The sequence below is a fragment of the Mizuhopecten yessoensis genome, unplaced genomic scaffold (assembly GCF_002113885.1).
Source record: "Mizuhopecten yessoensis strain PY_sf001 unplaced genomic scaffold, ASM211388v2 scaffold6287, whole genome shotgun sequence".
Classification (NCBI taxonomy): Eukaryota; Metazoa; Mollusca; class Bivalvia; order Pectinida; family Pectinidae; genus Mizuhopecten; species Mizuhopecten yessoensis.
This window is the reverse complement of record NW_018406474.1, coordinates 228630-255805: the sequence shown is the minus strand read 5'-3', so window position 1 is coordinate 255805 and position 27176 is coordinate 228630. Positions and strand designations below refer to the sequence as shown.

The following is a 27176-nucleotide window of genomic DNA, read 5'->3' as shown; positions in this document are numbered from 1 at the left end:
ACAATTACAAAGGACCAAAATATCTCGGACAAGTTCGCGTTTCAGGGTTATCGGGTCAAGGTCACTGGTACTTTATTTAGAAAATCCTTGTCAGCGCTCTAGCGACCATCATGTAATTACCATGCAAATTAATCAGCATACAGGAGAAATGTGAAAAGGTGGCACACATACAGGAGGAATGTGAAAAGGTGGCACACATACAGGAGAAATGTGAAAAGGTAGCACACATACAGGAGAAATGTGAAAAGGTAGCACACATACTAGTACACGGGAAATTGGAAATGAAGGAAAAAGTGTCCTTACAGGTTGTGTTGCAAAGTATAGTTGTTTTATTGTGAGTGATATGTAGAGTTGCTATAACTCCAGTTGCATAGCTTATACAGTATGTCATTGATCTACTTTATATAAGGTAATGTAAGTCTATAAAATAGTCTGGGATGTACAAACTTCAACTTTTTGATAAGTTTATTTGATCATACATGACCAGTGTACATGGACAAATAACCAGATTCCTCAAGGCCATGTCTGTGTTTACGATCGTGAATGGCCATGTGAATACTGGTTACACTTAATGAAAATATATATCTTTTTTCCTATTACATTTCCTAGAAATAATAATCATTTCACTTATTGAAAATATTTGAAACAGCATGTCTACATTATGGTCCAGGAACATTAGGATACCTACAGACAAAACATAAAGTTCAAGTTCAAATGGCCGTAAGGCTGTTAATAGGGCAATAATAAACTGAATTAAACTGGAGAAGTAACACGTTATTACACATTGGTGATGATATTCACGTCTCTTAATCACCCTTGCTGGTAATTGCTTTCATACCACAAAAGCAACAAAATATAACAATCATTTTATTTTATATAATTCCTCTGTCATAATACTAAATTTACAATTTCTGGTTTTATTATTACATGTACAGCAAAATCAGTTACAAGCTAAATGTATACTTTTCATTTTCCCAAATTAACACCAAAGGGCACCATTTTTATAAATCATTACAATGTATTAGGGCCAGTAGGGGACATGTATTGCTTTAGCAATACTCAGTATGCTTGTTATGTTTATTTATTGGTCTACGCCAACAATTCTACACTCAGACTAACAATATCTATTAAAGGAATCAATCCCTGTGGCTAGACTTGTGCCACTTGTGACCATCAGCAACTCATGCTTTTGTTTATTTGTTTGGGATCAAACATCCTCACAACAGCCTGGGTCATATCATACGAGGACGAGTGCCTAGGGAGACACCGCATCGAACAAAGTAGACAGAATTGAAAGAAGGACAGCACATCAATTTGGTGTTTTCCATGTCCCCTTCCTAGAAGACACGGAAGAACCCCCCCGATTCTGCAGGGGGCCCAAACATCAGGTGATCCATTCGTGGTTACAAGGTCATGCAGGCTTCCTACTTCCAGTTAAGCTACTAGATTAGAGACCGTGGTTCTTGGAGGAGACTTTAACTCCACCATGCCCATCCAACATATCACAATGATGATGGGAACTATGTGTACAATTGTATGTAAGTGGAAGGTCCGACCTGTCATCACTTCGGTGGAACTTGGGCCTTAATCCGTACAAAAGCAAGCACAACTGTAATCAATTCTTTTCATTTCCATTAACAGACAATTTTGGGACTTTTTTATTCATGTAAGGTAAAATAAAGAGACAAATTACACCCTTTTTATAGAACCTAGTTATTTTCATTGCTAAGCTTGTCTTTTTTATCAGTCTACAAAACCCTTGATCATCAAGCAGGTAATGATGCATGTTTTGTGTTTCTAAGAACCTAGTCAATAGTTCAGAAGCTGGGGTATTGACATCACGTTGCGTTCTTGCAGAAAAAGTAAATTTATTGGACGGACCATCCAGTAGGAATGGAGACTTTATATTTTGGCCAGGAACAGAAAGAACCAAAACGTGTTCAACAATCATATCTAGTTTGATGAAGATGAGGAATCGAAGTATGTTTAAATTGGAATCACTCAGCTAAGCTGACTCAAGGATTTCATATTTAGTTATCTCGACCTTTCATCAGTTAAAAGTTTATGACATTCAGGGAAAATATGCAATAACTAGGAAAGGCATAAAGTAGAAACCATGTGTTTGAACTCGACTTGTGACTGACCGAAAAAGTGTTATACCTTTGTCTTAACAAGTAGTACAGCCTCATCAATTTTAATGAAAACAATGTTACAAATAGTGAAGGGACCAGTTGTAAACCATCAGCCTTTCTGACGAGAGAAACTGACCTTGACCTTTGACAAAATGACCCAACAAAGTATAATTGTTTCCTTTAATCAAATACTTGTACTGCTTCTTCATGAAATATGGTGAAGGTGAGGTTTGAGGGCGACATTACTAAACCAAGAGTTGCTGATGGATTGACACACTTTAAGGATTGTACATGTATATATTTACATTTCCACTACAAGTAAATCCTCTACAAGCATCCCCAGAAGAAATTGCCTTCATAGAACTATGAACACAATTTAATCAGTGTCATTTTGAAGCTTCTCCTCCCACCCCAAATAACATGACACAACTGTTAGAATCAAACATTTTGTTGATGTTAGGCTGTTTCAGGAATCTCCTTTGCACTGCATTTTTTCAATGTTCATGCCAGAATGAACGCAATTCGGTTACATACATATTCACCATGAAGCCTTAGCAATCCTTATACAAGTTGTATTTACACTCTTAAGTTAAGTTAAGTGAACCTGTGCAACACAAAATATGGCAGTTGTAGGCAGGCTGTAGCTATGTAGGCAGGCTGTAGCTATGTAGACAGGCTGTAGCTATGTAGGCAGGCTGTAGCTATGTAGGCAGTAGACAGGCTGTAGCTATGTAGGCAGGCTGTAGCTATGTAGGCAGGCTGTAGCTATGTAGGCTGCAGGCTGTAGCTATGTAGACAGGCTGTATCTGTGTAGGCAGGCTGTATCTATGTAGACAGGCTGTATCTATGTAGGCAGGCTGTAGCTATGTAGACGGGCTGTAGCTATGTAGACAGGCTGTAGCTATGTAGACAGGCTGTATCTATGTAGACAGGCTGTATCTATGTAGACAGGCTGTAGCTATGTAGACAGGCTGTATCTATGTAGGCAGGCTGTAGCTATGTAGACAGGCTGTAGCTATGTAGACAGGCTGAAGCTATGTAGGCAGGCTGTATCTATGTAGACAGGCTGTATCTATGTAGACAGGCTGTAGCTATGTAGACAGGCTATAGCTATGTAGACAGGCTGTATCTATGTAGGCAGGCTGTAGCTATGTAGGCAGGCTGTAGCTATGTAGGCAGGCTGGTAGGCAGGCTGTAGCTATGTAGGCAGGCTGTAGCTATGTAGACAGGCTGTAGCTATGTAGGCAGGCTGTAGCTATGTAGGCTGCAGGCTGTAGCTATGTAGACAGGCTGTATCTATGTAGGCAGGCTGTAGCTATGTAGACAGGCTGTAGCTATGTAGACAGGCTGTAGCTATGTAGGCAGGCTGTATCTATGTAGACAGGCTGTATCTATGTAGACAGGCTGTAGCTATGTAGACAGGCTGTAGCTATGTAGACAGGCTGTATCTATGTAGGCAGGCTGTAGCTATGTAGACAGGCTGTAGCTATGTAGACAGGCTGTAGCTATGTAGACAGGCTGTATCTATGTAGACAGGCTGTAGCTATGTAGACAGGCTGTAGCTATGTAGACAGGCTGTAGCTATGTAGACAGGCTGTAGCTATGTAGACAGGCTGTAGCTATGTAGACAGGCTGTAGCTATGTAGACAGGCTGTAGCTATGTAGACAGGCTATAGCTATGTAGACAGGCTGTATCTATGTAGACAGGCTGTAGCTACGTAGGCAGGCTGTAGCTATGTAGACAGGCTGTAGTTATATAGACAGGCTGTAGCTATGTAGACAAGCTGTAGCTTAGCTATATAAACAGGCTGTAGCTATGTAGACAGGCTGTAGCTATGTAGACAGGCTGTAGTTATGTAGACAGGCTGTAGCTATGTAGACATGCTGTAGCTATGTAGGCAGGCTGTAGCTATGTAGACAGGCTGTAGCTATGTAGACAGGCTGTATCTATGTAGACAGGCTGTTGCTATGTAGGCAGGCTGTAGCTATGTAGACAGGCTGTAGCTATGTAGGCAGGCTGTAGCTACTGTAATGAGCAGCACTTCTGATGTCACTTCTAAAACATCATCATCATCATCACATACAAACAAACCACAATTTGACTGATTTCAATATTTATTCACTTGACTATGTTGAAATGATGTAAAGAAAGAGACATGCCATTATATAAATTATGTTTTGAAAATAATAATATAATAATAATATAAGATACAAAACTAAAGTAAAATTGATACTATATTTAATATGTAGTAAACTATGGCAAGTACAAACTAGGGCCCATTGGTCTTTGGTACGCTTCTGTTGGTCAGCTTTTGTTCTGGTCTTGTGTTTAATTTACTCCTACATTGTAATGATACAATTTGACAGGTATTAAACAAAAATCTCAAATAAGATTTGATTTTTTTAAAAAAAAAGGTTACAAACAAGTAAAAAATTCTTGCCTGTGTTCATTTCAATGGTTTAAAAAAAAAAATGAATACATTTGTAAACAGAAAAAAGAAGTACAGTATTTGTACATGTAAATTGTATTTTATATTCCTTTTCTCATAACCCATATACAAACTGTAATCTTAAATCTTTAACACAAAATATCTTATTTTGTTTTTTCTTGACTTTTGTTTAGTATATAAATCTTGCTACAGAAGTTTATCATTGTTAATTTGATAAGATGCTGTGAAAGGCAACCCTTATTCTGCATTTCATCTTTTAATTAAACAAAAGCCTTAAGAAACAATTAATAAAGGGAAGTGTTAGCAAAACAATATTTTAAAAAGAAACACACGAACCTCATCTTTACTACTTATCCAAAAACAAGTCCTTTTTATGATATTGAAAAATTCTAACACTATTTCAAATTGAATTTTTCCAAATTCAAAAATATAAATGGAAAGGTGTTTGAGATGTCTAGATAACAATTTTGAAGAAAAACGATACTTCAGTGCAAACAATTTGACAGATCAAAGCAATACTTTGTGCACAGTGCTGAAAATTGTGGAAATTGGAAAACTATATCAGTAATAATATGTTAAATTATAAAGCTGATGTAATATCCTGTAAAATCATGGTTTATTAATTCATAATAATTTTTTAATAAACCTAGCAAAAAATGAGAGTTTTGACTTTTTTTTATAGTTACAAACATATTAAAAAGGCTCTAAAATGACAGATTGAGTGTGTGTCAAAAACAGTCTTTTACTTGTTGTAAAGTCACCAGAGGATGTTTTTTTTAATAATAATGACTACGGTAGTTACATCTTAGTGTTTTCTCTCTTGGGTATAACGTATTGTATTTCTTTAGATTACTACCAAGACAAATATAATTTACCACTAATATTTATTGTTAATATAACTTTACTACAAAAACAGGATACATCTAAATAAAATTAAAATATAAACCTGAAAAAGCTAAAAAAAATCTTGTTTCATTTCCTTATTAGTGATCAATTTAATTTAGTGTAATACAGCTGAAAAAAATCAATTGTGTGTTTAAAATTTTGACTCTCCAAAAGGGGAGCTCCGACTCATGGGTTTGAATGGACACACCTACACGTATCTGAAATGTGTTTTGATACTTCGAGTTTCAGGGAAAATTTTATTTGACCTCTGAAACTGCAAATGTCATGGGTCAACTGGAAGCAACTGAAATACCTGGTATTGCCTATGTAATATACAACATTTGATTCTAGGCATAACCTACAGTTCTTGCTTCCCTTCAAATGTGACTACGGAACAGAAATAGATGTTGAATATGAAAAAAATACAGGCAACACTTAAAACACTAACTTAACTAAATCTTGTGTGTGAACTTTAATGTAATTGATCACTAATTATCCGACAGTGCATGTAAGTGAATGTCAATCTGAAGTCTCGTCCCTAGCGAGTGTGAAAATGTCAATCTGAAGTGTCACCCCTAGCGAGTGTGAAAATGACAATCTGAAGTGTCATCCCTAGCGAGTGTGAAAATGTCAATCTGAAGTCTCGTCCCTAGCGAGTGTGAAAATGTCAATCTGAAGTCTCGTCCCTAGCGAGTGTGAAAATGTCAATCTGAAGTGTCATCCCTAGCGAGTGTGAAAATGTCAATCTGAAGTGTCATCCCTAGCGAGTGTGGAAATGTCAATCTGAAGTGTCATCCCTATTGAGTGTGAAAATGTCAATCTGAAGTCTCCTCCCTAGAGAGTGTGAAAATGTCAATCTGAAGACTCTTCCCTAGCGAGTGTGAAATTGTCAATCTGAAGTCTCGTCCCTAGTGAGTGTGAAAATGTCAATCTGAAGTCTCGTCCCTAGCGAGTGTGAAAATGTCAATCTGAAGTCTCGTCCCTAGTGAGTGTGAAAATGTAAATCTGAAGTGTCATCCCTAGCGAGTGTGAAAATGTCAATCTGAAGTCTCGTCCCTAGCGAGTGTGAAAATGTCAAAGAGGCAAGGGACTGGGGCTCCAGTATAATGGCAGCTGTCTGTCAATAGAACACACAGATTGTGGAGTTAAAGTTCCACAGAAACACAATAACATCAATAATTTAATATATAAAACAACACATGGAATGCACCACTACCAGAACTATATATATATCTACTTGCAGTATTTCATCAGACTATCATTAGCCTACCATGCATGTTGAGTATTTTCCCTCTATATGCAACTATCAGCAACATCAATATTTTGTGCAACTCTTCAATGCCAGTTTTATTAAGAAATTGTATGTGTTTTTAGTACCATTCACATTTACTGTTAAAAATATTAAATACTATAGCCATGCAAAATTCCTGAAACAAGCCGGTGTATACCTATTTGTTAATTAACAATACATGAAACCTCTGAAAAAATTTAATTCTACAATGAAAATATAACAAATTATTTAAATATGAGTTTGAATACACAACTACGTATGAATATCATACACTGTATATAGTTCTACATGTAATAATATCTCAATTGCACAATATTTATTTTGGGATTTTTTTGCGGACTGTCCATCATGTCCCTGTGACAGGTAATGAGGAATCGTCCACTCCATCACTGCTGAAGTTCTGACCAGAGAAGATCTGTAATGAGGGATCGTTTTCCATGTCACTGAAGGTCTGTCCTGTATAGGTCATACTTTGGTTCGACATGTCGCTGTGGATGCGGTACGTATACATACTGCGTACTTTATGCACAATACAAAAATGCTGCTCCATTTCTCCAGTATCGTGCCCGACCATCTGACATATTGGACAAATTAGTTCCCCGTTTTTACCGTGGCGATTCATGTGCATTGATGCATGTTCTTTTCGATGAAACCTCTTCAAACACACAAAGCACTGGAGGCGCTTTTCACCATGAAGAGATTTGTGACGGAAAAACGAAGACCGGTTTTGAAACTTGCCATTGCAAATTGTACATACAAACTTTCCCGAGACTGGATCTCTGGGAACACAAGAGGGCGATGACGCAAAAGGTTTTGTCCGCACATATCGTCGTTTCTTGGTAAACATACCTAAAACAATATAACAAAGAATTTTAATTGGATCTGTACATGCTTACAAACATTCTCACATTTCATTATTTTAGATCTGTGTATCGAGGGTTAATATAAGTAAGTTTGGATCTCTGTAAACAACGCATCAAAATGTACTGACTTGATCAAAATGTCAAAAGATATCATGTTTGTGTTGCCAATTTACAGTGCTGAAAATATATAAATATTGTAATTCTTTATTTTGATCAAAGGCTGTTACAGAGATAATCTTAGCGATGGGTCTGGTGAGAGGAACTTTTTCAGAGACCACACCCCCTCATCAGATTTGTACAGTGATTTATTATAAGGGGTGATAGACAGACCTGGTCGTATCAGTAGTATCAAAACAGGTGAGTTCCTACTCCCCCATTTTATTAAACTAACTGTGGAATATAGCCCCAAGTATATTGACTATCAGTATCAAAGCTACCTTTTAGAGGAAGTGGTGCTGTATTTTCTAGGTTTACCTACATGTATTGGCTAGGTATATGTAATTGGGTGCAGTTTATCATAAGTAAAAGTTTCTGGCAGGCCATTAATTTTTTGTTTTTGTTTTTTAAGTTGTAACTCTTATGTTTCCTATTTATAAGGCACTTTATTGGTAGTTAACAGTTTTGAAAACTGAGCTACTTTATGGGAAATACATTTCTAAATTGACATGTAAAAGTTTTGTTCTGGAGTATATGACAGGTGATCATTACTTACCTTGAGACAATGTGAGATTAATTTCATTCAGTGACATTGACGGAAGATTCCCATGAGAAACAAGTTCCACTGGTACAACAGATCTACTGTCACTTCCTGTTGCCATTGACAACGAACCATCATCCATATACAATGACTTGAAATTAGAAATATCTGATGAGTCCTCTTCAAGGGACATAGCTCCTGGTGTGTTTTCAGACTGCATCATATTTGCCAGGTCTTCCCCGTCAGACTCAATCTTTATGACGACTGGCGGGTCACTCGTGTCTTCTTCTTTTAATGGTTGGCTACTCAGATCGAATTCTAGGTTTGAATTTGACTGAAAATTAATCAAATTGAGTATGTTTATTGACACTGTTTTTAAACAGCTTTTACTTATCACAAAAATTCACTTGAAAGCTTACAAAAACTATCATGTGGACTTAACAATTTCACTGAGTACAGAAGCTATAACACATGTTACAAGTAATACAGGTGAGACAGCATGTAGAAGGATCTGTAGGTGATTTGCTGAAAACTAAAATTAGTAATTGGGAGTCCATGAACAGATAATTGATTGGAACTAAAATAAACTCTATGTAATTAGTTAGTTATCAAAACTCCTGTTGCAAAACATATGATTTCTGCACTATCATTACATCCAATGTCATCGTTTTAAATTTCAGTATAAACAAACTTGCAATTTGAGTTGGACATTTTCTCAGGCCATTTATTACAACAGTTTGTTGGATATATAATAGACTATGTTAACATAAAAAAGGAATACCCACAGAGGTAATTAATTCAAGCAATGCCATATAAGAAATATTATTTTTTCCTGCCTCCACCATCCATCATAGCCCTTAGTACAAGGTTACAGACTTAACTGGAGGCACCTGGTACCATTTTCAATTTAATATAATGCTTAAGATAATACTTGTGTCCAATGTACTTTAATTTGTTCTAAACAGGTCTCCTTGTATTAACACAAATTTGGTTAAATATCTATAAGTGGAAAAACCTTAAATACAAGTACCTGTTCGGACGGATGTCCACCATCTTCCTCAAATGATGGCTGCTGTGTTTGGGAATTGTCAGTATTCACTTCGGGGTTCACTGAGAATTTGTTGTTACTCTCTTGAAAATATTCCTTCTCTAGAGTACTAGAACAATGTTCACTTTGCCCCTGAGAGCCATCAGCCAAGTCAATCACTGTTACATTTTTTAACGTCTGATTTTCTTCATTATCATGTGAATCAACAGGAGGCATGTGTGATCCTGACTTATCGCCGACATTCCATCTGTCTATCTGGTCAATTTTCTGGGGTCTGGAGTCGGAAATGAGCGTGCTGAATTGTTGGCTTTTATACAAGGCTGTTGTTCCATTTTCCTGATGTCTACTGCTGCCTGAGGTGTTTGTATGCGTAAGACTTTGACTAGAGTCTGGAGAGGCTGTAGCGGGGCGTTTCATTCCGCTCGTCAATCTGTCAGCAAATCTTGGGTCCTCACTCCCGTGATTTGGTACAAAACCAAGATACATGTCTGACCTTTCATCAATATTCGTTTGTAACTGCCTTACACTGGGCACATGGATATCCGTATGAACAACTGACTTCTCTGGCGATAAGCTGGTTTCATTTCTCTGCAGATAGTTTCTTTCTGTTCCTTGTTTTTTGGGAAAAGAATTCAAAAATAAAGAATTCATTGTTTGAAAGTGTCCATCTTTTTCCGCTTGATACCGCCTAGATATGCTGCTTTGAATGTTCTTTGGTGAGAGAGGCTTTGGAACAACTTGTACACCTTGACGACGTGGTTTTGGTGGGGTTGATCGTGCAAGGGGAGATAAGTCAGGACTCTGGCTGCTATGACCAGTACTGTTTCCGAACCCATCAGGACCATATTCATCTATTTCAAAACAAAAATACAGAAATATTTAATATTGTGCACAATGACAACATGCATAAGGACAGAGGTGTAAAATATCTAATATGTAGAATATTAACCCATGGGTAGGCAGATTTTGAAAAAATCAACTCTAGCCAGGCGTATATTTTCACATTGAATAAAACGAAAATTTGCCCAGTCCTGACATAATACATGATTTAATGTATCTACTATTAAGGCTGTCACAATTACCAGGGAATGATTCAGTTTTTATGTGGGCCTGAAAATGTGTACCTGGCATGGGTACCCCTCAACATAGGTCTCTGTCTGTCGTTGACCATGTCAATAAAGGGGAAAATGTGATATTTCAGTACTGTACCAGTAATTTGTTTCATTTTAACCAGGATCTAGAAGGGAATGATATTTTATCTTTACGTTGTATGTTCACAAAGAACATCATTATCATTTTGTTTGTTATATGTCAGTAATTCCTCTGGATTTTTGTTCATCTCAGACATGCAAATGACGAAATCACTCGGGCAAGACCAGTGAGTGCTACACATGATTTGTAACACAGAGAAAGTGATTTTTCCCCTCCCACATAACTCCAACAACCCAGGTGGAGCATAAAATGGTCTGGGTTGTAGCATTACAAACAGAACACAATAAATCTCCAGCACACACACATAGGGAGATATTAGCCAGGTGGCATAGGACTAGTAGTTAGCGCCCGATAAGGCAACTCCTGCAAATTCCTCAATATTGTATTGATTAATATATATGCTAATTGTATTGACTGTATAAAATTGTATACCTATGTATATGTACTGTAAAGTGGCTTATGTTAGCTAGATAGGGCGATGTATAAAATGTGTATATTCATTCATTTATTTATTTATTTTTGTATATGTGAATAAATGAGATTCTGTTGCTTTTAAACATTGTAATGGCCGAGTTATGGTCCGATTTCATTATAATTGCAACTCCATGTTTGTTGTACTGTGTTGGCAATGTGAAGCATGAAACATTAAGTTTCCAAAACTAAAGTTGTATATGCCTTACTTAAAGTTGTCCATGTGCAGTAAATTTGCAAACATGCCTATCAGCTGGTGGTGCAAAAAAAACAAGTCACCACAACTTACAATCTCCATACGAGGGTTTAAACTTTAATACATTGTTCTTCAGTTATAAAATTAATTAAACAAGAGATCCCAGAGGGATCTTGGCGCCCACCTTTGTACCATCTTCATTAGTTCTTTGTCAGTTCGATCTTTTCTCTTCTTTCCTCTAATCTGTTTTATCGAGTCATGTTAACAGTAAATGCACCTTGAGGTAACTTTTGATCTAAACTTAATACTGATGTGTATGAAAGCCAACCTTCAAAGTGAGTTTGTCATTTCACATATTTACTAGTACAGTACATAATGTGAAAGAAATAGAATCGATCATTGGAATAAGAGAAAGATCTGTTTAGTTCTTCTTTTATTCCATTTTGTTTTTATGATCAGTCTAAAAATGTAACATGCACAACGAGGGATCAAGGGGAACCTTCATCTAAAATTTGAGATAGATCCCTCCCGTACTTCCCGAGAAATAGCGATAACAAACTTTCACTATCAAAATCCAAGATGGCTGCCTGTCGGCCATGTTGTTTATCCGATCAGTCTCTAAAATTGCCCTGAACAGCTAGGACCAAGGGGAACCTACATATAAAATTTAAGAAAGATCCCTCTAATCCTTCCGGAGAAATAGCGGTAACAAACCTACACTATCAAAATCCAAGATGGCTGCCTGTTCGCCATGTTATTTATCTGATCAGTCTCAAAAGTTGCCCTGCACAGCTAAGGACCAAGGGGAGTCTACATATAAAATTTGAGAAAGATCCCGCTGGTACTTCTTGAGAAAAAGTGATAACAAACTTTCACTATCAAAATCCAAGATGGTTGCCTGTCGGCCATGTTGTTTAACCGATCAGTCTCAAAAGTTGCACTGCACAGCTAAGGACCAAGAGGAACATACATATAAAATTTGAGAAAGATTCCTCTTGTTCTTCTTGAGAAATAGCGATAACAAACTTTCACTATCAAAATCCAAGATGGCTGCCTGTTCGCCATGTTGTTTATCCCATCAGTCTCAAAAGTTGCCCTGCACAGCTAAGGACCAAGGGGAACCTACATATAAAATTTGAGAAAGATGCCTCTGGTACTTCTTGAGAAATACCGATAACAAGAATTTTTTAAGGACGGACCACGGACGCAGGGTAATTTGAATAGCCCACCATCAGATGATGGTGGGCTAAAATGATAGAAATTGATATTTCCACCGGCGCAGTTGTTAAATTCAGTGGATTTCATTTTCTTCCTGGCATGCATATATAATATACTATAGATCCCTCTGAGCAGCGATGTTTTGTGCATAGTTGAAATATTTTGAGTACCTGAGTATGGAAATTTTGTACCTGTGTAATAGGAGGAGGAATAGTGATAAAGATAGTGCCGTCGCTGGGACTCGAACCCACGACCCTTGGCTCTCCAGCTCGATGCCCTACCGCTGAGCTAATGGGAAATTCCCTACAGCTGACGCATGTAAGGCAACCTTATCAATGCACATCTTTTACACTATTCCCCCCTTTTTTCTAACACCAGCCCAGGTTCTTTGACTCCCCACCAAGGGTTTTCCTACCTTGAACGGGGAGGGTCAATGGCACCAATTTGTAATAGGATGAGGAATAGTGATAAAGAGAGTGCCGTCGCTGGGCCTCAAACCTGCGATCCTTGCATTGGCTCTCTAGCCTGTCGATGCTCTATCGCTGAGCAAAAGAGAAATTCCCTACAGCTGTCGCTTGTAAGGCAACCTAATCAATGCACATCTTTTACACCTGTGACAGCCCTAATCCATACAAAAATGTGTCACATTGTGTGCAAAAAGCAGCATTATGCTTACCAAGCATCATGTATCCATTCACTTTGTACTCCGCAATCTTGAGATCTAGCCACATCACAAAGTGTGACAGAATCCATGGCTGGATCCTGTCGATCATTGAACCAAAATCTTCCTTGATACTCAATAATTCTTGCAGACGAGACATTTCTGTAATTTGTAAAGAAAAAAATCTTTTAAAATGTTATTATTGCTGGAGGCCTAGGGCTATTAAATATGGACCTTGCAGGCATTCCTACCATATTTTACCACAGTAATGAATAAACAACATCATTTAATAAAATAGACTAAGTAGTAAATTAATGCCTAACCCTGAATTTCTCTGGCTTTTTTCACCAGAGACAAATGAATTGCCCCTTTGAAAATCTAGCCGTCGTAATAGAGAAAATACGTACAAGTTATGCTACAAATATTGACTTAACAAGAAAAGATTTCATATATGATACAATTACTATATTGAAACTCCATGAGTAAATATGAGCAGTGCAATTTCGGCAGCTGGCTGATGTATCCCGCCGAAAGACAATACCAGCTGATAACCAAGTCAATGATGGAATTAACACTGCTATGAATGCTATGTATTTTACAAACTGCGATGAAATATCTAGTTCGGAGGCTTAATACAGATAATACCTGATACGAATTCTGTGCTGTTCAAAAACGGCAAATGTCTCAAACTGTCATTCAAAACAACATTCTTTCATGTTTCCCTTTTTACCAACCGGAAAGATGCTAAGGTAATCTAAATTCTGACTGTGCAACGGGACAGCGTAATTCCGGAATTGATGCTTGGAGGGATAATGATAAATGTCTGTAACAAGCCTTTATAGTCGCAAAGTGGTGCAGAATATTCCTCCATAAACTTGAGCTAAATTGAAGGCAGAGCTGAAAAATGCACAGTTTCGGTGTTTTTGTGATAAATAACAAAACACCAAGAATAAAATGTCCTTCTTTCACGCGTCCACTAAATTATATAACGTATCATAAAATAAACATGTGAATCGAATTTGCTTTATTAAGAAATAATGCAAACTAGCGAGAGACAGCATTTTAGTTTCGGTCATGCACGTCTGGAACCCTCGATATGCACGTGCTGATTATTCCCGAGGTCAGCCTCGACTCAGATCTGATCGAGCCTGTCGTTTTCTTTTCAGGTTCAGCCGGTTGAAACGGTTAAACTGGATACGCGAAAGGGGACTGTGTTTAATACCTTTTTCTTCTTCGTCTTCTTCTTTTTTTGGCTCATAACTGTAAATCTGAATTACAGGATATGTTATTTCTTGCTTGGTAACAATTAAAATAATATTTATTTTACAATTCATAAAAAAACATCATCTCAATTTTCTAGAACTTAACAATTGTTTAAATTTTGTATTATTTGCAGATTACTATACATCTCAAGACACAAAAACATACGAGAATCCATGAAAGGTTCACACAAAGTACAATGTTTCCATTTATTGGGCCTATCTTTTCCAGTCCCGACGACAATATATATATCCAATATCATGTGCATACATGTACAGTGTGTGAAAAAAATCCAAAAAGATTTTGATAACATACAATTTTTCATATAATTATATTCTCTTTAAATTTTAATTTAGCTTGGAAAGCAAATAATGAATATCAAAATGCAAATAATATTTAAGCTGTATAATTACAAATCTGCAAACTTTAGTTCAAAATCTTCTTTTTCTATTTTATGACTATTATGATACATTTCACGGAATTGATATAATTTAACAAAGCTACACGTACAGAACCTAAGATTATAATCACCGAGTACAACTATTTTAAACATTTGTCAACACTTATGATCATCCTCCTTTGCCCAGATCCGATCCTACCTTTCGGAGCATTTACTTACAGTAATCGTACGGATACAAAACGGATGACAATAACGGTTCGTATGTTAGTTGTATGCAGATGTTTTGATTTGGTCATTTCCTATTAAAATAAATCTATCAACACTTGTACAATGGTATATGTCCATGTAACAAGAAGATGACAGAACGTTTACATAGTAAACACTTATCATTTACTTTCTCAATTCACTGTAACTCAGCTTGCTAAGATGTTTAAATGTGATTTGTATTCCAAGCGTTGTCTTTTGTAGAAAAGAGTACAACTTTTACTTCAGAAAATGGTAAATCTTACTTCTTCTCATTGAATGACATCGATAAAAGTTTACATATTTTCATTGATTCACATGTAGTCGCAAAGAATGTGACAAAATGTTTTACAAAAAAAATACTCCCCATATATAGAAAACAAAAACGAAAATGAAAAGATCAAGCTGATTGGTTAAACACATTTTACCTTACAAAATATGCATTTAATACAGCAGCTATGTTTTTTTACTGTGCAACTTTTTTTCCAGACACAGTGTGACGTCACTTGAGATATTTGCGCGCGCGTTTCTACCGTAGGTTATCGCTGTGTCTGTGTAATTTGAACTTGTGTGTTTCCATCAAATTAAACTCACGCCGAAATTTCTCCTCCGCACTACGATCATGTTTGAATTTTACATGAGAGGCATTGCACTTATTTCAAGACTGGTTGTACCCTTGGCAAGGAGATACCCTAATTAACCTGTGTTGTAATTGCGTCTCGGGGGCGACAACTTAAAAAACCCGAAGGAGGAATACTGTAGCGGGACTAGACTGGTCGACCGTTGGCGACCAGGGCTACATTCGCGTATCCTGGTTGAAACGGTACGAACGAACGCACTTGGAACGTAAAAATGCACAGTTTCGGAGAATAAAAAATAATGTATCAAGAATATAATGCCCTTCTTTCATGCGTCCACTGAATTACATAACGTATCTTATAAACTACATGTGGCTTGACATTGTTTTAGAAAGAAATAACGCAAACTAGCAATAGTCAGCATTTTAGTTTCTGTCAGGTATTCGTCTGGATCCCTCAATCTACACGTGCCAAATTTTCCTGAGGTCAGCCTCGGTCCAAATCTGTACCTGTCGTTTTCAGTACAGGTTCAACCGGTTCAACCGGCTAGCGAATGTACCCTAAGTACAAATGTAGCTCAATTGATTGATAAATAAGACAATTGTTTTCAACAAAATTTTACCTGTTGCGAGGATACTAAACCCCAAACAAACAAACAAAAACCGTTGAATCCATAAGGCGTGATCCATTCACAGTTACTATTATAGCCTTGTCTGTCAATACACCTATAACGCAGGTACTATTATAGCCTTGTCTGTCAATACACCTATAACACAGGCACTATTATAGCCTTGTCTGTCAATACACCTATAACTCAGGTACTATTATAGCCTTGTCTCTCAATAAAACTATAACACAGATACTATTATAGCCTTGTCTGTCAATACACCTATAACTCAGGTACTATTATAGCCTTGTCTGTCAATCCACCTATAACACAGTTACTATTATAGCCTTGTCTGTCAATACGCCTATAACACAGGTACTATTATAGCCTTGTCTGCCAATACACCTATAACGCAGGTACTATTATAGCCTTGTCTGTAAATACACCTATAACACAGGTACTATTATAGCATTGTCTGTCAATACACCTATAACACAGGTACTATTATAGCCTTGTCTCTCAATACACCTATAACACAGATACTATTATAGCCTTGTCTGTCAATACACCTATAACACAGGTACTATTATAGCCTTGTCTGTCAATACACCTATAACACAGGTACTATTATAGCCTTGTCTGTCAATACACCTATAACACAGGTACTATTATAGCCTTGTCTGTCAATACACCTATAACGCAGGTACTATTATAGCCTTGTCTGTCAATACACCTATAATATAATCAAGGTTGCTAACTCCGGTTATGACAAAAGCGCATGTTTTCTGGAACTTGGTCATTTTACTAGGAAGGGGGGTGGGGGGTGGGGGGCGGAGTTAGCAACCTTGATAATAATACTAGTATATAGTTGTATCAAGGTTGCTAACTCCACCCTTCCCCCACCCCCACCCCCACCCCCACCCACTCCCCGTTGAAGCGGAATTTTTGGAAGCAAGGGTGAAGTATAATAGTATAGGGTCCATCCAGGCCAGCAACATCACGTCCTAACTCATGTTGAGAATCAGGGACATTTGGAAGCCAGCATCAATTCCGGGGTATGAAATAAAAACAAAATGAAGGACCCCCGTACCACTGATAAAGCTGCTAGTACATTTGGAACGCTGTTTTCTGGCATGACCTTAGCTTTGATAAATCATTTAACAGAAATGTAAATATTACTGTGTTTTAATTAAATCCAGCATGGAACTTGGTTCTGCTGCCTCCTCCTGCCAACTAGCGGTAGTCGAGTAAACAACCCCCAAGGTATGTAACTGATAAAGCACTTCGTAAGCTAAACATTTGTCTAATATATTACCACATTATCAGAAAATGTGAAAATATAATATTATAATAAAAATAACAATAATGAGAGACTTTATTCATGAACGAGTTATTTCTTTTCATAAATACATCAAAGTCCTTTGTCATGTCAGCATGTACCCCTTCTCCCTCTTATTCAAGTTCTCCTTCTCTATGTTGTCTCTCCTTTCCTAAAAACAGTACGTATCACAATTATATGCAATTACACTATTAACTACATAGAACATAAAACAATTATGTATCTTTAATATAGTGTTGAATTTTTGCTAATGACTAGAAATTGAATGAGTGTGTGTATGTGTATGGAAAAATGAATTGTAAATGTATTATATACTGTTAAAAAATCTTCAAAAATAAAATAAAATAAAATAAATAAATGTGAAAATGCATTTAAAAAGTTGATCCTGGTTTTGTTAATTTATTTTTCTGTTCAATAAATCTGATATAAAATTAAATATGCGCAATATGTTGCCATAAACAAATTCAAAATACTTAAAAGAACTTTGGAAATAACACGAACTATGAAGATGAAAAAACATTATTTACATAAACATATGTAAATGACTTAAATAATATTTATTCTGGATTGATGATATTACAGTCATTCCGGATTGATCGTATTCGAACTCCGAACGGAAAATCTTTGCAACATTTCTTTGAAGTTCCGTTCGGAGTTTGGATACGATCAATCCGGAATGGCTGTATCAACAGCGGATCATAATACTGTGTTAAAAAGGGCGATAGTAACAGATAGGCAACATATGTTTCAACTAGTATCTTCCGGTAGTCCTAGTACAGACAGTAAATCTCCTACACAAAGGAAAACACTATTTTCACTGCCAACTGCAACACATGTCATTTGATACCGAGATGAAATGATCGCCGTTTGGACGCTTTTAATTCAGTGCTAACGGATTTGCGAAAAACATCTTTCAAGGATCACACCGTAAAGGTAGCTGCCGTTATTTCAATTGATCTAAAATGTCTGCAAAACATTTGAGTAAATCTTTGTCCGACAATATTAGAAGTTGTTCTAGGAGAGATCGATACGAACCAGAATAATATGTAAAAAGACTGCACTTAGTTTTGTCAAAACAACACACTTATGTTGATGTATAAAGAATGCTGTTTATTTAGCTTAAGATAAAACGCATATTGCTTTTTGTTCTTGATTGCTTGTTAGGTCACCGGAGACAAAGTTTTAGTTGTCCTTGGTAACGAGTATGGGTCTCGCTGGGTATAAAAAGCGCATTACCCGTCAAACCGGTTATCATTTGTTACTACAAGGTGACACTACTATACTATATATATATATATATATATATTATAACACTTTCACGATTTTTTTTACTAACATTTTGTATCAGGTCAGATGAATAAAATTAAAATAGAATACATCAAAGATAGATCTCAAAACCAGAAAAAAAAACAATTTTGATTTTTTTTTTAATCTGAATTGAACGCTTTTTAACTTGTACTGTCGGCTTTAAACTTCATCTTTTACAACAATTGTGAAGCAATTTATATCAATCAACCTTGTTGGCCTGATTTGTTGGTGTTAAAATTTTGGAGATAACTGGAGAACCCCGAAGCCCCGAATGGAGAATCCAACCCTGCCGCCTTGGTGAAAGGCGAGTGCGTGATCGACTGTTCAGCCGACAATAATTATCGATAGGAAAAATGTCATTGTCATTTTCTACAAAAACAATCAATCCTAATCATATATTGCGATGCATTTACAGAAGTTATTCGAAATTTCATTTTTTCAACCTATAACAAAATATTTGTGTTTTTCTTTTTACTTATTCAGGAACACATGACCAGGGATTAAAGTGACGCTGTCTTTTCGTTGTGCTAACATTTAAATATGTTAAGTTGTTTTAGTGACATTGATCACCAGCTGGAACACAACAGTATTGCAATGGGGAAAACTGTACACCTCTTTCAGCTAATCTGTTTTGGGATCTTAATTCAGGAAAAAAGATACATGTAGACTACTGTTTGTATAGAAATTGCAACAACTTCTGGAGGATTTCTTTCCTTTTAATCAGCCAGTGCTTGAAATTAAATAAATTCCAGACTCGTCCTCAGCTCCGCATATCGATACATACCCTATGAAAAACATGCAACTTTAAGCGCCCCCTTCCCCGACTTTTATGCCAACACAAAGTTTGTGGACAGTTTTGTTCGATCACTATTTTCTTAATGACTACGGAATAATGCTCATGGACAACGTGTTATCCGTTCGTAAATGTGTTTTAAGTTCATACCATTTTGTAGTGACATAAAGAAAAATAGTTTTTCTAAGAACGAAAACAGAGGGAATGGAGAAAATCATGAATTACATCAGCCGTTTTGGTGATGTGACAGAAGCAACATGATCAAAATATATCAGCTGTATCTTTGTTCTGTCAAAAAGTCCCATGTATAGACGTAAAAAACCCACCAAAAAACACACGAAAGTCACCTTGTCATGCCTGTGTTATGTTACTGACATTTTTACATGAAATGATATCTGTTTTGTTAACATAAGCCATATTAATTGTCACGCATTACGCATACACATGAATATCACACACAAACATTAAGGTATTGATGTCTTTCTAACTTGGTCTCAATGTCCCGTATAACTTTAGATGTTGCAAAGAGGTTAAACCCAAAAAAACAAGCATCAATCTGAATGGCTTGTTAAAGAAAACTATATCTGTAATATTATATGAGTGCACATTTCCTTCTGATCATTGATGCATAACTGCTTAGATACATGTCCTCTTCCTTTGGTTCAGAAGAAAACCCAGGTTGAAGTCATTATCCGACTTTAACCAGAGTGGTCCTTTGTTTACATCACCCGCCATAGTTCGTAGACATGTCAGATTTGTTAAGTTTTTATGTAAGATAGCATGCGAAACACATGGTCACCATAAGTCCGAATTATTCTGACGTTTTATTGACTTTTTTATATCGGTCTGTCGTCGATACAGACCGATATAAAAAAAAGTCGATAAAACGTCAGAATAATTCGGACGAGGTCACCATTAACTACGTTTTGAAGCATTCTTATTCACACATGTCTGTTTCCGAAAAAACGCCTCTACAAGTTATCTTGTAATATGTAGTGTTCTTTCCCTTCTTTATTTCTATGAATGATATTTATTCATTGAGCTAAATGAAAATGATTTGAAAGACCTAACTATATACATCTGGTTACATTGCTTCTCAAACCTTTATTCAGTAAACGAAATCATGTTGCTATTATACGCCCTATAGGATTTAACAGTTACAAAATGCTGTTTATGTCATATAAAGTTTATTAGACTTGAAACATAACAGGAATGTCTTACTGACGTTTATTGTTCAATGTTAACATGTGATTTGTCAAGCTGGAACACTAAAGCTGGCTGTGTAATTAGAAACTTCCACATTTGTTTATGTTTTCACTAAAAATAATAATTCGTACTCTAATTCAGTGCTAATAGGATAAGACAATATTTTCTTTGCTTCAATGACAACACCCACCATGTAACTCTACAACTACAAGGATGACTAACTAGCACAGTAAAAAAAACACGTCAACCTTAAAGGGGCACTTTAAAAACCTTGTGTTGAAAGGTTGTCTGTCAGCAGTCGACGTCTGTCACGGGAATCGTGATATTTGTAGCCATTGAACACAGTTGTCTTCCACGACAAATACAAATTGTAGGGCACATGGATGTTTTTCTCGAGGAAGGGAGTATTTATGATCGGTATCTATCTTACAGTAGTAAGCCGTCCGTGTTGGTGATGTGTAAAGTCATCATCGTGATAGGGGCTACTTATGTACAGGAGTATGTAGTACCATGAATTCAATTCAGAAGAGAACGAAGTATATATTAAATTCAACACATCATCATCGATATATCAGCAAGTGAGTTGAAGTCCTTGGCAGGTTTTGGTTACCGGACCTGATTCCTTCTTTGGTGAGTTCAGCGCATCCACAGAATTCGTTCAGCACGGATTAAATTACATGGGAAACCTCAACCTATCAATGTCATGGTAAGTGTCATGGTAAGAACATAGAAAACCTCAACCTATCAATGTCATGGTGAGAACATAAGAAACCTCAACCTATCAATGTCATGGTTAGTGTTATGGTAAGAACATGGGGAAACCTCAACATATCAATGTCATGGTTAGAACACGGGAAACCTCAACATATCAGTGTCATGGTTAGAACACGGGAAACCTCAACCTATCAATGTCATGGTTAGAACACAGGAAACCTCAATCTACCAATGTCGTGGTTAGAACACGGGAAATCTCAACCTATCAATGTCGTGGTTAGAACACGGGAAACCTCAATCTACCAATGTCGTGGTTAGAACACGGGAAATCTCAACCTATCAATGTCATGGTTAGAACATGGGAAACCTCAACCTACCAATGTCGTGGTTAGAACATGGGAAACCTCAACCTATCAATGTTATGGTAAGAACACGGGAAACCTCAACCTATCAATATCATGGTTAGAACATGGGAAACCGCAACCTACTAATGTCATGGTTAGAACATGCGAAACCTCAACCTATCGATGTCATGGTTAGAACACGGGAAACCTCACCCTATCAATGTCATGGTTAGAACATGGGAAACCTCAACCTACTAATGTCATGGTTAGAACATGGGAAACCTCAACCTACTAATGTCATGTTTACAACATGGGAAACCTCAACCTATCAATTTCATGGTTACAACATGGGAAACCTCGACCTATCAATGTCATGGTTAGAACATGGGAAACCTAAACCTGTCAATGTCATGGTTTGAACAGGGGAAACGCATTCGTAATATTAGTGTAACACGCAACGTTTGTCTCTTGCTAGACACGTTTAAATGGAGTCATTTGATTGGTCGAAGGATTTAGAACTCCTATCTCGATAACTAAAACTTTATTTATACCAAATTGTCACAGACTGCAACGCACATTGGTGGAGGAATCGATCAGACGAGAATAACAACGTCTAAGGTGAGTTATTCTTAAAAGGTATTTTCCAAGTTTACGTTTCATTTCACCAATATTACTTCAGAGAACCAGTTTCTAGAATAATAACGTTATCCTAGAACCTCGTATAGCACTACAGTACAAAATATTAATAATCTAATGATTTTTTTTATATCAGCTATGTTATATATCCAAAATATTAGCTTGCACCGTTAACAGGAAAATCGAGAAATATATACAATATTTCATATATGTTTGATATGTGATTCTGATTAAATGAGGCTGGTAGTTTTGTAAAGTCAAATAACAGATAAAGAGGGAAACTTCATTGGGAGCCTGAAGTTGGTTCCTAGTTCCTAGTTCCTAGTAACGTTTAAGATAAACGGAACTAGGAACCAGACCCTAGTTCCGTTTAAGGTAAACGGAACTAGGAACCAGACCCTAGTTCCGTTTAACATAAACGGAACTAGGAACCAGACCCTACTTCCGTTTAAGGTAAACGGAACTAGGAACCAGACCCTAGTTCCGTTTAACATAAACGGAACTAGGAACCAGACCCTACTTCCGTTTAAGGTAAACGGAACTAGGAACCAGACCCTAGTTCCGTTTAACATAAACGGAACTAGGAACCAGACCCTACTTCCGTTTAAGGTAAACGGAACTAGGAACCAGACCCTAGTTCCGTTTAACATAAACGGAACTAGGAACCAGACCCTACTTCCGTTTAAGGTAAACGGAACTAGGAACCAGACCCTAGTTCCGTTTAACATAAACGGAACTAGGAACCAGACCCTACTTCCGTTTAATGTAAACGGAACTAGGAACCAGACCATAGTTCCGTTTAACATAAACGGAACTGGGAACCAGACACTAGTTCCGTTTAAAATTGAAATAACACTATAATTCGAACTTCGACCAAAATACTAGGTCTGTTTCAGAAAAACATCATAGCCAGCCTCTTATAATCGACTGGGAACTCAAATCCACAACCTTTCACAGGAAATTTATGACTACCATAGCCTCTATAAAGTAATTGGTCTTATACGGAACTGAGTGTCAGACTCCAGTTACGTTTTACCTTAAACGGAACTGGGAACCAGACCCCAGTTCCGTATAGTAATCGTTTACGTTTTTTTGTAATTCTTTCCCTGTCTACTTCGCAAAACGAAAGGTCAAAGGCCCGTATTTATATCTGAATCAAGGACAGGAATCAGTGTCAGACTCCAGTTACGTTTTACCTTAAACGGAACTGGGAACCAGACCCAAGTTCCGTATAGTAATCGTTTACGTTTTTTTGTAATTCTTTCCCTGTCTACTTCGCAAAACGAAAGGTCAAAGGCCCGTATTTATATCTGAATCAAGGACAGGAATCAGTGTCAGACTCCAGTTACGTTTTACCTTAAACGGAACTGGGAACCAGACCCCAGTTCCGTATAGTAAACGTTTACGTTTTTTTTAATTCTTTCCCTGTCTGCTTCGCAAAACGGAAGGTCAAAGGCCCGTATTTATATCTGAATCAAGGACAGGAATCGGTGTCAGACTCCAGTTACGTTTTACCTTAAACGGAACTGGGAACCAGACCCCAGTTCCGTATAGTAATCGTTTACGTTTTTTGTAATTCTTTCCCTGTCTACTTCGCAAAACGGAAGGTCAAAGGCCCGTATTTATATCTGAATCAAGGACAGGAATCAGTGTCAGACTCCAGTTACGTTTTACCTTAAACGGAACTGGGAACCAGACCCCAGTTCCGTATAGTAAACGTTTACGTTTTTTGTAATTCTTTCCCCGTCTGCTTCGCAAAACGGAAGGTCAAAGGCCCGTATTTATATCTGAATCAAGGACAGGAATCGAACCCACAACCTTTCACACGAAAATTAAGACCACCATAGCCTCTATAAAGTAATTGGTCTGATACGGAACTGAGATTCAAACTCCAGTTACGTTTTTACTTAAACGGAACTGGGAACCAAACCCCAGTTCCGTATAGTAAACGTATACGTTTTTAGCTCACCTGCCCGAAGAGCAAGTGAGCTTATGCCATGACGCGGCGTCCGGCAACTTTTCCTAAAAATTGCTACTTGTCATAAACGACTGAGCAGATTTTTACCAAATTTTGGTGCCACGCATGTGTGAGTAGAGCTCTAGAGATCCTGAAGCGTCTTCAAATATTACCTCTAAAATTAACCTATAAAGTAAGCGACATCAGAAGATGTTATTCTACAGGGGCTTGGTTTCAGGATACTTTCGGTTAGTATTTTCCGGATACTTTCGGTTAGTAATAAACCTATACACACCAGTAAATAACAGCAACATTTTTTTTATCGAATCCGGTGTTTATACACATTCGAAAACCTTATAAAAATTGAGGGTATAAAAAAAACCTCAGTACCCTAATTTTTTATTAGGTTTTAGAATGTGTATAAACACCGGATATAAAAAGTGTTGCTGTTATTTATTGGTGTGTATAGGTTTATTACTAACCGAAAGTATCCCGAAACAGAGCCCCTGTGTGTTATTCATATGACTATGACCTTTATGACCTTTTAAGGGTGTATCAGTTATGAAATTACTTAGATTTGCTCAAGACAAATTTATATTAATGATTTAAGCTTCTGAAAACAAATCTGACGTGTTCACAGCTGCAAGGGTTTTGAATTACCTCCAATACATTACAGTCAAAACCTGCCATACTACATGTTATATGATTTTGTAAATTATACACTTAACTTTCACAGCTCGATGCGTAAGGCTATGAATGCAAATAGCATATTAAAGCAGTGCTCGTCCTTGAAGTTGTTTACAAACTAACAACTCAAATATGTAAACACCTCACAAACTTGATATTTAAAAAAAAAATCTTGACTGGACTTGATCTCTGAGGAAGTGTTACGTCAAAAGTCTAATGTAGGTGTTTGTGACCAGGTATCTCAATGGTCTATGATAAGTGTTTGTAAACAGGTATCTCAGTGGTCTATAGTGAGAGTTTGTAACCAGGTATCTCAGTGGTCTATAGTAAGTTTTCGTGTCAAGGTATCTCAGTGAACTATAATTAGTATTATTATACCTTCTGTTAAAATCTCGTAATCTGATTGGTTGAGAAAGATGTGAACATTTTCAATGTTACTTGCTCGTTTTACAAAGATAAAGAAGACAGGGTGTTATTCCAAAAAATATCACATGCGCCAAACGTATGCGTGCACGGTTCGTCCCAGTGCCAGGGTGTTATTCCAAAAAATATCACATGCGCCAAACGTATGCGTGCACGGTTCGTCCCAGTGCCAGGGTGTTATTCCAAAAATTGTTACATGCGCAGAATGTATGCGCCCCTGGTTCATCCCAGTGAAAACTTTTCTGAAACGTTTGTCGACTACTGGCGATGCGTTTGTTAACCTAAACATGACACTCGGTATAATAAAATAAAAATCACATTCATGAGAGGGCGATATTGCATATTTTCACCCCTCGGAAAGCATTGTTGACCTCGGCTTCGCCTCGGTTAACAATGCTTCCTTGGGGTGAAAATATGCAATATCGCCCTCTCATGAATGTGATATTTATATAATTGTGACCAGGTATCTCAGTAGTTTATAGTATAATTAGAGTTTGTGACCATGCAGATCAATGATCTATAGGTAGAGTTTGTGACCAGGTATAACAATGGTCTATAGCTAGTGTTTGTGACCACATATCTGAATGGATTATACATGTGATTGAAAATTAACTAAAATGTTACATGTAATCAGTTAATCAATTTTTCATTTTAATATTATTTCAACTGATTTTTTCACACGTTTTCAAAAGTGAAACATACAAAAATTAGTCAAAGTCATGGACCTAGGTCTAGTCTAATTCCTTGGTGAAATGACGAATCCTATAGATCTACATGTAGCTTATTTTTCCAGATCTCGTGAGTTACGTCCCCTTAACACATTTCGACTCATAGGTCAACCCACGGAATTAGATTACTATCTAAGTCTGTGCTAGAATTGACCATTTTCAGCCAGTAAACTTGCTTAACTATTCTGATACCCAATGATTTCATCAGAAAGAACAAATAAAAAGACGATTGACACTCTAAAGTGTTTTTTTTTTACCTAGGGCATATACACATCTTTTATAATTATTCATGTTTTGTAATATTTGATTTTGAGCACACAGCTTCTCCCCCATAACAAAAATTCAAAAGGTTGGCAAGTATGCATTTATCATTTATTACCATGTATCATTTGTTTACAAAAAATAAGTGCAATTAACGCCTTCATTAGATACAAATACAATTAAAGGGTAGAAAAAATTTAAGAAATAATAACGTTAATGGTAAAAGACATTGTACATGTAAAGGGGACTTGGTGGAATGCTTGATGTTTGTCATTTTTTGTAAGTTTCGTTGTATTTAACTAAATAGAAGAGACAAAACTGATAAAATATCTTGTAAAAAGAAACTTTTTTCAACACGTCTAAATACATTTTGTGCATTTAAAAAGTATGGCAATGTATTTTCCTTAACACATTACAAACTTCCAGCAATTGGTCTGCCGCCTTATTATTTATAAATGAATCTCGAATCCCCCTCGACTTCCCACCTTGAACCACAGCGGATCAATTCGTTACAAATGTCTGAAATATACCATATGCTATGCTGATATATGGGTCACAGCATTATGTG

At 36.8% G+C, this 27176-nt stretch overlaps 2 protein-coding genes across 3 annotated transcripts in view; one reads left to right on the top strand and one right to left on the bottom strand.

The window, feature by feature from the left end:
• Positions 1 to 4240: 4240 nt before the first annotated feature.
• LOC110451913 lies at positions 4241 to 14060 on the bottom strand. 2 transcript variants are annotated; one of them, XM_021500140.1, is made up of 5 exons: positions 13859 to 14060; positions 13140 to 13286; positions 9349 to 10217; positions 8334 to 8652; positions 4241 to 7607 (listed from the first exon to the last, which is right to left on the bottom strand). In XM_021500140.1, the coding sequence occupies exons 2-5, from the start codon at positions 13282 to 13284 to the stop codon at positions 7105 to 7107; spliced, it is 1836 nt and encodes a 611-aa protein (XP_021355815.1). In that variant the 5' UTR covers positions 13285 to 13286; positions 13859 to 14060; the 3' UTR covers positions 4241 to 7104. The 2 variants fall into 2 exon arrangements, with proteins under 2 accessions (XP_021355815.1, XP_021355814.1); XM_021500139.1 differs by having other exon boundaries at positions 13770 to 14058.
• Positions 14061 to 22498: 8438 nt separating this feature from the next.
• The window catches only part of LOC110451912 (ornithine decarboxylase-like), a 22774-nt gene continuing 18096 nt past the window's right edge, over positions 22499 to 27176 (top strand). Inside the window, exon 1 of the mRNA XM_021500138.1 lies at positions 22499 to 22534. The gene's annotated coding sequence lies outside the window, so the exon portion shown is untranslated. The remainder of the gene's footprint in view (positions 22535 to 27176) is intronic.